Below are 17842 nucleotides of genomic sequence, written 5' to 3'. Positions count from 1 at the left end.
CTAGAGGGACTTGTCCTGAGTAAAGCTTAGTATTCTTGAGCACCACATTTTTGCCTTTATGAATATCTGAAAGTATTTTTTTTTCTCCTCCAGATTTGTGGTGATGAGATAATACATATTGATAGATATTGTGAGTGGATGAAAGTTTTAAAAAATGGACTTTTTGGGAAGGAAGCAACTATATTAGGATACTCTAGGATCAAACTTTCAAAGCTCCAAGAGATAAGTTAACTTTGTCAGCTGCATCTGCTTATTTCTCCAAATGTCTTTGTGGGTATATACATTAAGAATTCAGTTCACAAAGTCAGCATTTTGTACTTAAATTTATTTTTTCTTCAGTTCTTATACCTCCCTTCAATCTCTGAATCTGGCCATCCTCAATTATGCTTGATTTTGCATGTTGTACTATAAGGTGGCACAGGTGCAGAAAATGTTTAAAAAGACTCTGCAAGTTTTCCAAAACCATAGCTGTAAATTATAGTTTGTCACTTTACTAATTAAACTACTACTTGGTTGTTACCTAGTGTTCCTGTGAAGAACACTTGTAAAGCCTCACCAGTGTAATTTTTCCTCACTTCTCACAATACAGTCTATTTCATTCCTCCATGTCCTTTTGTAGAAACTGTTTCATTTTGTATCCTTAAAGACTGACAAGACTGGCCTTTTGTTTTCCTGTGCTGAAAGACTTCTATTCTGCCTCTTTCCCATTGTTAGTTTTAAATCAGTATTTGAATGGATAGTCTACTTAATTTTCTATATAATGGTACTGTTTGTAGACACACCAGACAACCTCCTTGAGGTCGCAGATTGGAATACAGCTGCGTAAGGTTACATGCCTCTGAAGTAAATTTGCATTAATATAACAACTAGGGAGAGGGTGATAGGAAGGTAGAAATGGGTAAGTATTGCCTTCCAGAGTGTTTCTCTTCTTTTCCCCCACTTTGTTCACTAGCTCATGTCATTACCAAATACTTCTGCCCTAAAGAAACAAGTGCTCTAACTTTCAAGAAGAAGCTCTTGAAAAATGCCTGTGTTTGGAGAGGGGGATGCTAGGGAGTTAATCTCTTTCTTTTAGGTAGCAGTACTGTGTGCCTTATCACACTTGAGTTCTGTAGCTTTTGCTTTGGAGCTTTTTTTTCCCATAGGCGAATTCACAGCTTTTTCAGCTGGGGAAGGAGGAGGAGTACTAGCTGTTTTGCATTTGGTGAGGGAGGGTGGGGGAGTAGTATGTGCAGTAGCTTATTAGCTATTCTTCATCATTCCTTGTCTTATATGAATCCCATTCAGCTGGATGGGATTCGTAGGCTAGGGGTTTTCTGAACATAGTAGGAAGGTATGAAATGAGTAACCTACATGGAAAACCCATAAAGTTGTCAAATCCTATGTTTGCTAACATAAACTACTTTTAGACCATAGAAAATGTGGTCCCAAATATGATGTAAAATATTTATGATAGGATATAAACTAATTGTGATATGCTATTCTTAGAATCTGTGGAAGAACAGCATCAATATGTCTTTGTATCTGTAATCTCTGAACTGACTCGATCAAATTTGCAGGAGCATTTCTGATGGTGACTTTAGTCAAGTGCAGTGAAAATGAAGATGCTTCAAAAATCTTTTAAAGAGTGCAGCTTTTAACTCCACCATTGAAGCAGAGGAACAGATGGCTGTGTAAATGAAGATCAACTTCAATGAGAAAAACATTATTATTCAGAAAGAGTCATCTTAGAACATGGATTTTCAACTGGAGAGTCAGAATCCCTGTCAAAGAGGATTACAGTGTGCCATCCTCTCTCTTTAGTGGCTTGATGATAGTAATGGATGATCCAAACCCCCTTTTTTTGGTGTAACATAGGGAAGGTTGTTACAGCAACAGCAACATAACAGTTATCTAGAATCTAATAAACACCTTGAAAGAAACCAGCTGAGAACTATATAGTCCATGTCACTTAAACATCCCTCTTCTTGCCAAAGAACATCCATGGTGTATACTCCAGTAATTCTCAACCAGGGTGCCACTCAATATTAGCACTGTTAGGTGTGCAAATACCTGCATGTGATTCTGCAGATACACCCAGAGATTTGAAATGGGAAACTATAGTGTCAAAAGTTTTCTGACCTGCTATGGTCTTTCTGAGTTCTTTGCAATGGAAGAAATGTTCCATTTTTCCATATACAACTGAGTGAAAGGTAAGAGCTGGCATTTTCTCAGTCTAATTAGGTTGAGAACCACTGATATACTCACTGTAAAATGCTCAAACTTCGATTTAATCTGTTAACAGGGTCCTGAGCATTATACATTTCTCAAATTAAGTCTGAGGCTGTGTTTAATATAGGACATGGTATACTTCTGAGGAATACTGGACAGGGGCAAATGCATTTTGTACATGCATGCATATAATTTTAATCAGTTAGAACTGTGTTCGTGCCTCGGAGGGGCACAACTTAAGTTTTTGGGATTTCCTTCACAAAAGCACGTCTTGCAAAATTGCTGACTTGAAAACCTTGGACAAGCTACAGACAGATTTCCATTTTTCCCCCTTCCTGCAGCTGCTTAAATATATTTACAGTTGTTTATGGTCTTTTTATTTTATCTTCATTAGCATTGTACTTACCCAGTTTGTTCATTAAAATCAAAACACATTTACTTCCCTTTATTGCCCTCCTACTTTGATCTGCACACAACAAAAGTTGCTATCACAGTATATTTATTTCCTACATAACATATAATGAGCCTAAAAGGTTAATTTATAACATAATCATCTTAATGCTATGTATTTTTTTCTTTCTCAGTTTCTCAAACAGTTAGGAATACATCCTGACTGGCAGTTTGTAGACGTGTATGGTATGGAGCCAGAACTTCTTAGCATGGTGCCAAGACCGGTCTGTGCAGTATTACTTCTCTTCCCAATAACAGAAAAGGTAAATATTTATTGATATTCAGTAATTCAAAGTCAGTGGATCAGTCAGTGTCCTATCATAACGAATGTGAAAGCCACAATTCTGAACCTTATTAATTTAGTTAAAGCAAAATGAGACTTGAAACTTGTTTAGGGCTATGCAAAAAGGTTTCATGCTTTTTTTTCAAAAAGGAAAAAAAGCTTGTTAATACTGTTGTAAATATGCATTTTAAGAAATCTGATTCACATCTTTCACTAGTAGGGAACAGGATTTTAAGTGTCACATTAATAGAACTGTTGTTGTTACTATCATGCTACACTTGAGGCAATGCACAAAAATATAGGGTGGGATGTGGGAAGTATGAAGTTACCAGGTAGCCACAGGTGACACATTTTTTTTAATTTGTAATATTCAGTATTGTAATATATTTGGTTTGGCTGCAAACCAAACTTTATCCTTTTCCTAGTGAGGCCACTAGCTTCGATGTAGCCTTCTTTTCTTTTTGAAAGAGGTTGGTTTCTTGAATGGTTTTAGGGCAGTGACTCTCAACTGGGATGCTGTGGAGACTCCCTTAGGAGTGCTATGGCATGGGCGCCCCTGCCATAGCCAGGTAGAAGTGCCCTGCTTGCTTCATGCAGAGCCAGATCAGGAAGGGCTATGGGGCACATGCTCTCTTGCCTCATTTAAGGGTCCTCCAGTAAAACCTAAAGGCAAATGAGTTGTCTCATGCCACAACCTTTCCTGGTCCAACCCTAAATAGCATCTTTTGGGAGCAGAGGTGTGTGGGGCCAGGTGGACCTCTGTTTCTGAGAGGAGCTTGGGGAGGACAGGCAGAACAGTGCTTCTTAATGAGAGTGCCACCAAATTCAAAAAAGCTGGGTAGGCGTGCCTTGACTCCGTAAGCGGTACTAGAAAATATTAGTTGGGGGTCTAGGAGATGTGGGGTGTGCCTGCCTGACCCCACCCTTCCCTCCTGCAGGGCTGTTCCAGGGCCAGGGTGCACTGGTGCTGTATGTGTGGCATCAGAGGAGCACGTGGCAGGGGCACTGGGTGCGGCACTGGGGCAGTGGTGGTGCTGGAGCTGCTGTCGCTGGCCCAGCTTACGGGAACTAAGCCCCGTTATCCTGGCCTTCCGCCACCTATGCCTGACTCCAAAAAAGGTTGATAACCACTGTGCTAGGGGGGAGAAAATTAGGTCCCTTTCTCCAGTTAAATGGTACATCTTTCTCAGCACCAATAGTTTGTATGCAGGTCTGTATATTAGCTATTCAGCATTAGAGGTGCACCAATACGTCAGTCCGACATTGAATTGGCACCAATTTAAAGCAAATTGATTGTATCGGAAATTGGCCTGATTTGCCTGATAAATACCCATGCATGCATGCAGCTGCAGCACAGCACGCAGGTGACGAGGAACAGCCTGGCAGCTTGGAGAGGTAGATGCAGCTGATAAGTCTGTTGTGGAAGGTGAGGGGGGAATGAAGGGGCATAGGGAGCAGGTAAAAGCCTCCTGTGGTGAGAGAGCGAGTGGGGTTGGGACAGGCGCTGCCTGGGTGGAACAGGGTGCAGGATGGAGCCGTGGCTTATCTGGGCAGCATGGGGGTGGGGTGGCTCCCATCCCTGCATGCAGCCTGGGAGGGCGTGGTGGGGCGCGTGCTCCCGGAACTGTGAGGGAGGGAGAGGGTGGGCTGGGCTGGGGCAGTGCTGGGCTCTTCCCAGCGCGTTGTGAGGCAGGGACTGAGCCAAGCTGCGCTTGGGGCAGGCGGTGGCAGCACTGGGAGGGGGCTATGGTAAAATTTAGTGTGCTGGTGTGTCCTCCCCCCCCCCCCCCCCCCACTACAACCCACCCTGAGTGCAGTATGGCCCAGCCCTTCCTCCCCATGTGCCAGGAAGTTACCAGCCTGCAGCTGCAGTCCACCCTGCCCCACCCCACACAGATCCAGGGGCACATGTGCTTCCCCCTCCCCCCCCCCCCCGGTCCCCCAACATGCTGTCCATGCTGTGGTGGGAGCCACCCCTGCCCGGCTTCACTTCCTCCCTCACCGCAGGGGCCTTCATGTGGCTCCCCACTCCCCATCCACCACAATAGACTTACCAGCTGCATGCAGCTGTATCAGAAATCAAGTCGGTATTGGCTGATATGCCTCCTTAAAAATCAGCTATTGGTATTGGCACCCAAAATCTCTTCCAGTGCACCCCTACTCAGCATGCATGTTAGACAATTTTGAAATATTCAACATTAACTTTTAAAAGATCCTTAAATCTGTAGAATTCAAGATATTTCATGCACATTATGTAACTGCATGTTTGAGGAGATATTTGCGCTTAGAAAAAGGTATGCACATCTTGATTACATGAGATGTGGCTACTTTATGTCTGCTGTATAAAAATCCTCCCATAGAATTATAGACAATAATGTTTTAATGGAGCTGTAAGTGTTCAGATTGGAGGGAAAACTTTTTCTTGTTCTCTGCTATTTCAGCTCTGTCAAAACTCCCTCTAGTGGACACTTTCCAGATTCTGTATTTGGGTCCTTTTATGCAGCTAGATCAGGGGTGGGGAAAATGCAGCCTGTGGGCCGGATGCGGCCCACCAGGTCATTGTATCCGGCCCGCGGAGCCCCTAAAAATTTAGAAAATATTAATTTGCCCTGGTCTGCGTGTCATGCGGCCCTCAATGGGTTGCCAAAACTCAGTAAGCGTCCCTCTGCCCAAAATAACTGCCCACCCCTGAGCTAGATGGACCCTTTGCTCTTGGTCTGGATTGACGCAAGTCTTCATTATTTGGAGATTGATAGTGTCTTCTAGGAGATCTGGGTCTTCCCCTTCTCAGTAGCCCTTCTCTTCTGGCTGCATAAATCGCTGTCTTCTGCAGCCAGTCTCTTTCCTTCTCTGACAAAGGTCTGCTTTTTATGAAAGCATGTTGCTTTGCTGCTTTTTTCCTGTCCCAGCTTGCTTAGCCTTTATAAACCCCTCTGCTCTTCCAACTTCATTCTCTTCTTTGGTAACTTTTCCATTTTTCTCTTTCTCCTCGTATCCGATAAGCTTAGTCAAACTGTTTTTTCAGCTCAGGCACCCTGCTTCTCATTGTTTTTTCTGGAGCCCAGATGTTAATCCTAATGACTTTAGTCAGCAGTTTCTCCTAAGTGGATGGTATATATTTCAGGAACTTGTGGTTGCATGCCAACTTGCTACACACTGAGGCATTCAATGATGCAATCATTTAATAAAATTTTAATGAGAATTTTATACATAGACAACTCCTTATTGTCACAATAAGGTATAGCTTCTCTTGTCCAGGCATTCTAAATAACTGGAGATAAGGGAGAAAAAGGACAGGAAAATTTGAGACTGAACTTATTTTTGTAACATTGCTCTTTCAATCAAAAAGTGATAAGCTTTGCCCTTTGAGGAAGATGTTTGGATAGGAACTCTAAGAAATACTTTTTAGATTACTTAAATTATGAGCAGGATTATTTATTTAAAACTCTGAGATCATAACCACGTACTTTTGTCAGTGCTGTTTTTTTCTTCTTAGTTTTATTTTGGATGTTTCAGTAATACTTAACATATTTATAGAATGAAGAAGTGGTCTAAACTGGATATTCAAAGGGTCTTTGTTCCAAGTGAACCTTTCTCATTTTAAAATTAATGTATTGCAAAAGGTTCTTTGGCTATTATTTGGCTTATTTGGAGTCTCAAAGAGACTACAGCTAGAAAAACAGCCATGGTCACTTTCCCAAAATAAGGGACAGCGCACACAAAAAAGCAAGGATTAAGTAAGGTCTTCTCTAAACTAAAATGTGGAAGTGAGGCTAGACTACTACTTGTTGAACTGATGAATATAAAGGTACACTGCGTTTACTACTCATTGAGATGGAAAATGTCTCTTAGGCTGCTTGAAGACGTTAAACAAACAGAAATCACATTTTAAACTCCACCTGCCCCAAACCAAACCCAGTGCATGCCCAGAAGGGCAGCGTGTTAGATGGACCCAGCTCATCCAACCTCTGTATAGATCGGGTGCTTCTGCAGGGCTTTTTTGATGCTTTTATTTAATAGCTGATTGAATCAGCTTTGAGGAAGAGTGCCAAAAAGCTCCACTGAAACACCTGATCTATACAGATGCTGTGGAGCCTGGTTGAAGTAATGTGCTGCTACTTCCGGTAAAGTGCGTTTTTGTTTAGTTTTGATTTTTAATGTCTACAAGCAGCCAAAATTCTGAGTTTAGCATGGGATGCAAAATGGAACAGATGCGAGGTGAGTTTAAAAAGAGGGATTCAAAAGAAGTGGAGAATGCATGGCGGGGTCCTCTGGTGTAAGGTGATGAAGGTGGTCAGAGGATGCTATGCAAGTGTATACTGCCCTGATGTATGATTTGTTGAGTGCAAGAAAAATAACAGCACAGTCATGATGTATCAGTTAGTCAAGTACTTTTCAAATAAGTTACCTTGGATTAGTCACTGCTTACAGCTAGTTTGATTATCCACAGACTTGCCAAGCCACTACATTGGGACACAAGTCCTAGGAAGGCTATCTTTTAGATGTTGTTGTTTTCATTCTAGAAAATATTTTTCATTTTAATTTTTCATTGTTTTAGAAAACTAGTACCTGGGTATCTAGAGAACCCACATATCTGTATCCACACTGAAACATATACAAAACTTTTTTTTTCTCTTGAGCTGCTCTGTTTTTCCTTTTTCCTTAACCTTCCTGTTGCTCTCAGATCCTTTCTCTTTTCATCAAGAATTGGACACGTGGAAGTACCAAATGGTTCAGTTGCCAGTCTCTTGCTGATGTTTGAGTAAGCCTCTGGTGATGAATATAAACGTGTCCCCTTGTTGTCCCAAGTAGTACTTTATTGCTTCTGTTTTGGAAAGTTTGGGATCTTCATAGGGTGGCCATTCATCTGGTTTTATAGAGGACAGCCCAGTTTTCTGCTACTCTGTCCTGTTGATATGAAACTGGATGCCTTTATGTCCTCTGTTTGCCTCCATAGACTTCCAGCAGTCTGACAGAGGTGTCTGGTTTTGTATCAATAGGACAGAGGAGAGAACAGCAGAAAACCGGGCTGTCCTCTTTAAAACCAGATGAATGGCTACAGTAGGTGCTTATTACAGAGCAGGCACAACTGAGGAATGGGAATTTTGTACCTGAAAGCTTGGCTGAGGCATCTTCCAGCTGTATCATTGTTCGAATAAAATATATTGCCAAACAAATCTATCTTCTTGCATATTTTTTGGAGATACATGGCTGTAACAACACGACTCGTATAGAGCAGGCATTTTCTCCCACCTGACAACTTAGTTGATTTTCTTTATAACACTCCTAATCTCAACTGATGCTTGCAATCAGTAAAATTCACAGTGTGTCATTACAAATGTGATTAGGTCAGCCACTTAGCCCAGGACACAGTTCCTCTAAAACTAAAAACAATTTTAGTGAAGCTTTTAATCTTATTTAACAGCTTTGGGATATCCTTAAAATGCCTACCGTGCCAATTTTTAGGCAGCTGTATTATTTGGCATGGTTATTAGCTAAGATCTCGAAGCATTTATTTATTACAGCCTTTTGTTTTATGCTACTTAAAGAAAAAGTTAGAGGGGGGCTTTGTAGTTCAAGAGAACAGCATTCCACCGGGAGATAAGAGAATGGAATGTTTTAGAATTGACCAAACCACTGCCTGGTGCTTTCAAGTTTGCTGTTTTGACTGATAAATCAGTCATCAGCAACATATTGAGAGGGTGGAGAGATTTTAAACTCAGGACATTGCTTCATTTTATTGTCTATATTGTCTAAAAACCCTGTTTTCTCAGTTTGTTTTAGTTGTGGGCAGCTTTGTGGGGATTTGTTTGTTGATAATCAGTTTGTAAAGAGTACAGTGCCTTTGTGTTTGCTTATTTAACCTATCTGCAGCAGCGTAAAACACACAAACTATACTCAGTGGGGAAATACATAGTAATATAATGAAACAAGACCCAAAACTACAACTGTCATGCCCTTTCAAAGCAAAGTATATTTCTGTTCCCAAAGGGTGTTTCACTCCATCAAAAACAGAGGACCCAGACTGAACCCATTTTGCTTCACTTCAGCTCCTCCAATGGTCTCTCTTTACCTGAAGGAAAGGGGAGTGTTTCTAAACTTTCTTCTTTCCCAAGCAGCTTAGTGACAATAGTTGACAAATCTCAAATGCTTTGAACAATGATAGTGAGGATCAGTGTTTTTGGAAGGTGTGCCACAAATGTAAGCCCTGTGTTATGCCTGAGTGCTACTCAAATCCTTGTGCTCAGATACATTAATACAGGGATGGGCCAATGTGTGGCATGTGCCAAAAATGCCATGGGCAGCCTCTGTGTGGCATGCAACAGATTGGGGAAGAAGCAGCAGCAGCAAAGGCAGGGAGTTATTAGAAGAGCAGCAGATCAGGCAGGTGAGCATGGACTTAATTTGTGGCATGCCTGCCAAAAGGGTTACCCACCCCTGCCAAATTAATATATAGGATAATCAAATTGCCTTGGGAATCTGATATTATAAGGCCAATTTGCAAAGGTCATCCATATCATTCAAAAACAGTATTTTTTTCTGAAAAACCAAGTTCTGTAAAAGGTCCAGTATGGTTCCATTATTTATTATTTACCAGAGTCCAGTTTGCTTGGCAGATGCTGACATTTTTATCTTCCTTCTCTAAATATTTTTTGCTGATTTGAAGAGACATGGAGAGCTGTAGTGGAAAGAAGTGCTCACTTTAAGAGAGAAACTGACTATTTTAATTTTCTGAACATATTTTACATGGTACTAAATGATACACACAGATAAGTGCTTTAAAATACTTGGGAGAGGGAGTAGAATGCTGAGTGGATTTATTTATTTTTTGGCTGGTCTTAAGCAGGGATCTAGGTTTTCCATTTGCCACAGAAAAACGTGTTTTTTTCCCCATTAAAGGGGAAAAACACAGGGAATCATGGGTTTCCCCTTGCAGGCTGGCAGAGTTTGAATCTGCAAGGGGCTGCTTGGAGCTGGAGGAGCAGGAGGAGGGCAATCAAAGATGGGGGGCACCATGTGGATGTGTGCATGCACACATGCATATTGCAGGCAGGCAGTGTGGTAAACAGCTCTCACAGCTTCCTGCAGGTAAGTCTTTTTGCGGGGCGGGAGGGAAAAATCAGTCAGCAGCTCACACTGAGTCCCATGGTGATAGGGAGGGAGTAGGGCAGGGTTGTTGTCTGGGGGGTGAGGTTGGGGGTTCTGGCCAGTAGGGGCAGCACTCGGGGTCTGGGGCCAAGGCAGAAATGCGCAACCATGGTGCCTGACCAAGGAGTGGGATGGAGCCATGGGTGGCTCGTCTAGTGGGGGCTGGCTTCCTGGTGCTGTGCACACTCCTGAGGAGGGGTCAGGTGCCATAGGCAATGTGTCAGAAACATGGGTAGGCATGTGCCCCCCCCAAATTTGTGTGCCTACAGCAGGGTGCAGGGCTGCAGTTTGGCCGGACCAATACAAGCAGGAGCTGCCTCCATGGTCCAGTGGGCAGGACCCAGCGCAAGAGGACAGAGCAGGATAGTGAGATTTGTTGCTGCTGCTGCCAGGATCCCCAAGTCAGGCATGCCATCCCCACATCCTCTGTTGCCAGCCACTTGTATGTTAGGCCACAACTCTACCCTGAAGGGGAAGTGGGGTGAAGGGTAGTGGGGGCAGCCTGAGTGGAGAGGCGGCAGGGCCATGGTGGTGGGGTAAAGCTGGCAACGGGAGGAGGTGAGAACAGCATGGCCCCTTCCCTTGCTGCCATGTGCTGTTCTCATGCAGGGATCTCAGCAGTGGCAGCAGCAAGGCTCTGCCCCCTGCTCTGCCCTTCTGTACCAGGTCCCACCCACAAATCTGAAGGGGGCAGGCATGTGCCCACCCATGCCTCCTACTGATACATCGCCTATAGTGTCGACTGGTCGGGCACATCCACCCCGCTGCCCTCCATACTGGAGGGCAGGGGGCAGCAGGTTGGGAGTGAGGGGCACCAGTAGGGTGGGGGGAGGAGGAGCTGCAATTCAGGAATGAGGGACACCAGTGGGGTTGAGGGCTGCGGGTTGAGAATGAGGGGCCCTAGCCGGGCAATGGGGTTGTGGGTCAGGACTAAGGGACACTGGGAGGGCTGTGGCTTGGGAGTGAAGGCATCAGCATATCAGGGCTGCTTAGTGCCACAAAGCAGCGAAGGAACAACTGCAGCTGGACCCGCATCCTGGTGAGCAAAGGGGACAGGGAGAGCTCTAATTTTTCTATGATAAAAATAAATAAATAAATAAATCAAATACCAAAATATATAGGTATTTAAGAATTAATTTTATTATAATGATTGAAGCACTGTTAGGCTTCCAAATTGCTTTAAAATGTAAATATATCGATAAAACACTGTATTCAGTTGATACCTACAGATATAGTGGTGTTTCATTTTAATCACAGAAAAACATAGATTTTGCATTTTTTTTTTTTTTTTTAAATCGAGAATTTTGGATTTTTAAATGGAAAAAATCAGAATCCTTGGTCATAAGATAATGACTAAACACCCTAATTCTAAAGAGCTTGTTCAAGTGAATAATCCTACAGATCACATAACTAAGGATAGGAGGACTACCTTATTCACTTGTTTCAAATTGCTATTGAAATTTAATGGAGCACAGGACATTTGAAGGTTTAATATCTACTGATTTTTACATGCAAAATATTTGGATTTTTTTTTAGTATGAAACTTTCAGAACAGAAGAAGAAGAGAGAATAAAAACTGAGGGGCAAGATGTGAAATCATCAGTATACTTCATGAAGCAGACCATCAGCAATGCTTGTGGAACAATTGGGCTTATTCATGCTATTGCAAACAACAAAGATAAAATGAACTTTGGTAAATCTTTTCTTGGTTAACATAGTTTTGTTTTTACATAGGATGTCAGTATCTCGGTATTAAAGACTTAAGTAGAAATTAGCCATTATTTTCTTTTCATGATGATGCAGCAGCAGTACAGTTTTTTTGTGCAAGTTGATAGTAATTAAGAATTTTGGTAAGTCAAAGGACACCAAGACCTTACAGAATGAATAAGTCTTAATCTACCAATATAAAGTGGCAGGTAACATTTTATCTTTTTTACCATAATGAGAGTCTGGTGACTTCTTTTAATACACAGCATACAATCAACTATTGGCATTGTGTTCTTATTTTTCTGGCTGGATATAAATTCACTGTACACTTTGTGATGTATACTTTTTTTAAAAATAGAATGCTAAATATTAGCCAAGTCAGCTATGAAACATTTTCTCCTCTTGTTGTAATTGTCTGAGTTTAGTGAAGATAGGAGAATAAAGAGATTTCTTCATTCACTTTCTATTTTTATTTTATTGTTTAAAGAATCTGATTCTTCATTGAAAAAGTTTCTGGAAGATTCATTATTAATGACTCCTGAAGAGAGAGCCAAATATCTAGAAACCTATGAGGTTAGTATCTTTCTCTTCTTTTTATACAGTAGAAATGTTTGTATGAGTAGTTCTGCATTCGATCTTCTTTCAACAAAACATTTCAGGCTGTGACCAGTCCTGTTTACCATAGTTGAACTGCTCATGCTTAAAGATAAGCACTTGCTGAAGTGCTTTATCAAAGTAATTTATGAATTATTTATTATGAATGACATTTGCTTTTAACAGGGAATTTTACAACTACTGGTTGTGTAAAAGACTTAATACTGTGTTAGGTGATATGATTTTAACTTGTGAAATAGCAATTCCTTTTTAGGTATCCCCTAACATAGAATATGAAATAAAAAGTTATTTAAATCAGAGTCTCTTTTGGTTGGCTAACTTCTAGTCAATTCTTCTAACACAGGGCTGTCCAACTTCTAAGCAGCTGGGAGCTGCATGCCCTGCCATCCAGCATGGGTTTCAGGGCAAGCCACAGGCCTTCTGTTCTGGATTCTCCCCAGCTGCAGCGTGCGCCTGCGTGGCCCTGGCAAGGGGCAGATGAAAGCCCCTGGGCCACAACTTTAACCCCTTGTGGGTCACATGTGGCCTACAGCCACTAGTTGGACTGTTGTGTTCTACCAGATGCAATAAAAAATAAATAAAAATCTTGTGTGTATAGCACAACATTAACTACTATGTTACAAAGTTGAAAATTGAGAATATGAACTGACTTTCATAAATACTTGTTATTTAAAATAACATGTTTTGTGTAAAGTTTAGTGAAAACATATGTTTTAATTTTCAGGCTATTCGTGTCACTCATGAATCCAGTGCCCATGAAGGTCAGACTGAGGTATTCAGTTTTATAACTTTATTTTACTAACTATGCTTCTAACAGAATATTTGTTTGAAATTATTAGATTTATGTGTGGCTGAAAATAAGTATTTCTTCAGTACTGATATTTGCAATTGTTAGTCATGTCAGGGTCCAAAAGCATGAAGCTTTGTAAGTTCCTATTTTTTTGGTATTTTCCACTTATCTAGTCTTTTGGGTTAATTAAATCTCATCTTTAAGCTTTTTTCTTTCTATTCATGAGTCTTGGTATCTGATTCTTGAGATTCTTGCATCGAAGATCTGGAACTTCTAGGAATAAATGCCAATACTATGCACGCCTCAGTGTAATCACAAGTGACACAAAACTAACTGATCCATTCACTTCATAAGCAAAATACATATGGCTCGTCCTAACTGTGCTAGTGGTTTTGACCTATATGTATATATGTGACTAAACTACTTCAGGAAAATAAAAAATCACATTTCAATACCTCATGTATGTGGGGAACTATGTCCTGTCTCAGATGAAGTCTCTGATATCTATGAGAATTTATTTTACATCAGGATTTCAAAATGATCAAATCATTTCCAAGTTTATCACAGGTGTGCTTTTTCTTAAATACTGAAATATATTCTTATGCATGTAAATGCAGGCTCCTAGTCTTTGACAAATTCTGGTTATCTTCTATAATATGCATTCCCCTGGTTATGAATGTCTGCATGAACACTGGCTTCTGGCTTCCAGGTTATCATTGGTAGTACTCTCATTGATATAAATGGACTTCAGTCTTGGGCTAAATTAGAATGATAAAGGAAAGGTGGATAAGCGATCAAAGTAGCTGACTGGTTATCTTTAAGACAAAAAGTCAAACAAGAAAGATGCTTCCAGTCTACCTTGACTCCACCAGTTTAAGCATTTGACACATTCAAAATGAAGTTTGGTATACAAGCCAAGAAAGGAAAATGAGCTTATTGTGGCTTTTGTGTCAGAGTAGAAGAAAGCAAGACAAGCTTGCCTGAAGAGAGGGAGTTCCCAGCTTGCTGCCGTAACTCTTTCAGACACAAACAAAGTAAAAGGACTCTTCAAAAAGAAATTGTTTTCCTGTGGATGTTGTAATTTCCTCTTTTGGAATCTTCTCTCATTCTTCTCTTCCTTACCTTCTTGCTGTGAACCAATCCAGAGACTTTATCATCACAAAGGGAAAAATCATGTAGTTTCATCATATATCTTAGTGCCTACCTGAGGAATTAGGTCTCGCTTCAAAGGTTCCAGTTTAAAACATTCAATCCCATTTCTTAATTGGTTTAGGTAGGGTAGAACTACTGGGGACTACCTCTCTTAATTCCCTAACAGGTCTATGGCCTGTGAGCCTTCCCCTCAAACCCTAGAAAAGAGAGATGGCCCAGGTTTTCTGTCTTGTACTCAAGGTGAGGGGTTTTTAGTAAACGCTTGTTATTGTACCAGCTGTATAGCCGAGAGAGATGTTAGACAAGCTTATGGGCATGAAGTGCATGTGTGACATCCTCCCAACTCTACAGTTCATCCAATAAAATATATTGTCAACAACCTTTCTTCTCTCAGACTTCATGGACCATCATGGCTACAACAATATTGCAGGCCTACTTCTTGATATACTCAGGAATTTACCCAAGAAATGGACTTTGAGAAATTATCTTACTTGTCAAGATCTTTGTGAAACTTAGAAATAAACGCATAGGTTATGGCTTCTAGAAACCTCCCAAGTATTCAGGTAGGGTCCTCCAAGGAGTTCACTCAACTCAACTGTGTGGTAGTTATGTTCTGAGAAAGAGATTAAGCAATAAGTAATTTCTACTCTGTCTTAAAGGGAACTATCATTCTTCATAACATACTTTGAACTTAGAAACTTTCTCATATGTGTAATAGTGTCTGAGCACTTCTCCAGTGTCAGCTGTGGCATCTGGATTTTCTGTATGTAGGTCATGAGCTTTAAAGTCATCCTGAAAGGTGACTTGACACTTATGCGGTGTAACTTTTAAAAGAATGTCTTAGTCCTCCTCTACATCCATTATATTCTCAGGGTTGCTTCCCTGGGACCAGGTTCGTGGTGTCTGCTAAAGCTACACTGAAAGCTTGTATCACTGAATGCTACAAAGGTAGTGTCTACCAATCTCTTCTCTAAGTTTATCTTTAATGGTTATCTACTGTCCTGGAAAAAGTGTTTTAAGCATTTGGGACAGAATACAGTATCCTTTGGATAAAGTGGTCCTGCAGACAGAACTCCCCCTCATCCTTTCTGTAAGCATATGAGACAGCCCTTCAAATTGGAAGGCCTTAAAAGAACTTTTAACATGTGGTTGGGGGGAAGAAAACCTAAAAGTCTCCTGTATATGAATGATAGATTTGGCTTTTGTGTTTTATTTATCCCAGCACTCCCTCTCTGAGGCAGTTATTGTTCCATTGGTAGTTGAATTGCATGAGTCCTAACAGGTGGTCTACTCCACAACAGCATAGTCATTGGTTCATACAAAATCTCTAAACCTTTAATCTTAACATTAAGGCAGGCTAACTTCCCAAAGATATGTGATGGTCAGTTTTGCCAGTCTATTGATAAGATCATATGAAGTTGCTGTCAAGATTTTGTATTGGCGCTTGTGTTGGTTGGAAATTAGAAATAGGTGTTCAGTATCTGGAGGCAAAAAGAAAACCTCATGGAGTGTCACTGACATAATAAATGGTAATATAAATGTAGCTTTCTGTTATATAAAAGTTGCATGAAATGCAAAAGGCTTTTTCCCCTTAATTTATTTTCAAGGTCATGAGTTGGTGTGCCAGGGTAGAACCTTGACTTCTTCTGAACAAAGTATTTATTTGTAAATTGTTACTACTGATAATCCAGTTAAATGACTTCACAGTTTCTTTAGTTTGTACATATGTCTACCATGCAGAAATACCTGGGCTTTGGTAGTAGAATCAGCAGAGCGTATTATAGGAACTTTGCAGCTCCACTGCTTTAAGCATCCAATGAAGATCAAAGCACTTTATTGTGCTTTGTAGACCACCCCCTGAGTTTAAGTTGGTAAATACACTGTCACTAAGGTATACTAGTGAATTAATTTACTGTTGCTTTTGATTTCTATTTCTCTTTCAAGTGACAATGTTTTAAAATCACAGAATGTGCTCTGCTTGGTGCTACAAAGTTACAAGAATATACTATTATAATTTTGAATTTTAAGTAGTTATAGATTGTTTTATTTTATTAAAGTATTTATATTAATCAGTTTGTAGGTAGTGTTTCTACCTATTAGAATCAGTAGCAAATAATCAGATTTTTTTCAGCACAATGTAGAAACTTTATGGAGTGCTCTTGGGGAAAAAATAATCCTTATCAATATAAGTTGGACAGGTTTATTGGACTGATCCTGTTTAAAGAACAACATGGCACTCCTTCCAAATTAATAACTATCTAGAAAGGGCAGAGTTGCAAATATCAGTATGTATGGAGAAGGTTTTGATACTGTGCGCTCAGAATTTAGGTAAGGCATGGTAGGATGACAAACAATTCTTTTCTATAGACTGATATTAGAAGTCAGGATGCAGCTCACTTCAACAAGAACCTTACACCATACCAGCAATGCTAGCTTCTGTCCATTTGGCTAGTTCAGACAAAATTTTGTTTCATAACAGGATTGTAAAGCCTCTAGCACTGCATACAAAATGTTTGTGGGCAAAATGCAGGTTGAATTAGCAGTTTGTGGTGATTACTTGTTCCAGGCTTTGTCTTCCTCATAAAGCAATTTGACCAGAATTTCTGTTTTGGAAACACTGGATTTTTTTTTCTTGTGTGTACTCAGGGGTAGATCTAGGGGTGGTCATGGTGTGTGGGGTGTGGAGCAGATACACCCAGGGGTGTACTCAGCAGTTGCAGTGGTGCAGTTGAACCTCTTCCCCCTCTCCTCCCTAGTAGGGTTTTGGCCTCTCCCAGACTGTCCTGGGACTAGCATTTCTATTCAGGCAGTGCTGAGAAAGTTAATTGACTTCATGGGTCATTATCATCTCCCTGATTCCTGCTAATCTCTCTCTGTTCCACAGATGTTAATGACCCTCTCTCCTTTTTAATGGTCCAGATGTGCCACTATTCAAAATATCCTTTCTTCTGCAGTTTTGCTCTTTGTTAGCCATTTGTAGTAATGTCTGTCTTCTGTTTCACAACCCTCCAGACTGTTTTTAGCTCTAGCTAAAAACCTTAACTTTGGTATGGTGTAGAAATTAATAGAGTTGTAAACATGACTGATAGTGAAGTATTGGAGGCACTGTCAAGATGCTCAAGAAAGCTAGATTTGTTTTATGAACAAGAGACATGCAATTAAGTAATAACTACAGGACTTAATGATGTGGTATCTTTTGAATATTTTTTGCCTGTTTTGTTGTGTTTTTTTAACTTGATATAGAATCTAGCAAAATTGCAATGGTTTACTTTGATCTTAACTGAATAATATATTGCAGGCCCCCTAGGCCTCACATATTAGTAAACTTCTAGTTTCTCTAACTGGGAAAAAAACTGTCATGTTGTGTGTTGATACATCACATGATCTGCACCCCCCCCCCCCCTTTTCAAAATCCTAGATCTGCACATGGATGTACCCAAAGAGTAAATATACCATAAAGTAAATTAAATCTCTTTAAAATAAAT

The 17842-nt window shown here is 40.6% G+C and overlaps 1 protein-coding gene across 3 annotated transcripts in view; it reads left to right on the top strand.

Annotated features, from left to right (window-relative positions):
• UCHL3 (ubiquitin C-terminal hydrolase L3) overlaps positions 1-17842 on the top strand; it is a 61179-nt gene that overhangs the window by 12123 nt on the left and 31214 nt on the right. For all 3 annotated transcript variants that reach the window (XM_014610469.3, XM_006269300.4, XM_019488586.1), the window contains 4 exons: positions 2796-2924; positions 11630-11786; positions 12288-12373; positions 13140-13187. In XM_014610469.3, coding sequence (XP_014465955.1) covers positions 2796-2924; positions 11630-11786; positions 12288-12373; positions 13140-13187 — 420 coding nt within the window. The remainder of the gene's footprint in view (positions 1-2795; positions 2925-11629; positions 11787-12287; positions 12374-13139; positions 13188-17842) is intronic.

Source organism: Alligator mississippiensis, chromosome 1 (genome assembly GCF_030867095.1).
Source record: "Alligator mississippiensis isolate rAllMis1 chromosome 1, rAllMis1, whole genome shotgun sequence".
NCBI lineage: Eukaryota > Metazoa > Chordata > Crocodylia > Alligatoridae > Alligator > Alligator mississippiensis.
The sequence above is the reverse complement of the archived record's forward strand: the minus strand, read 5'-3'. Positions and strand labels throughout refer to the sequence as shown.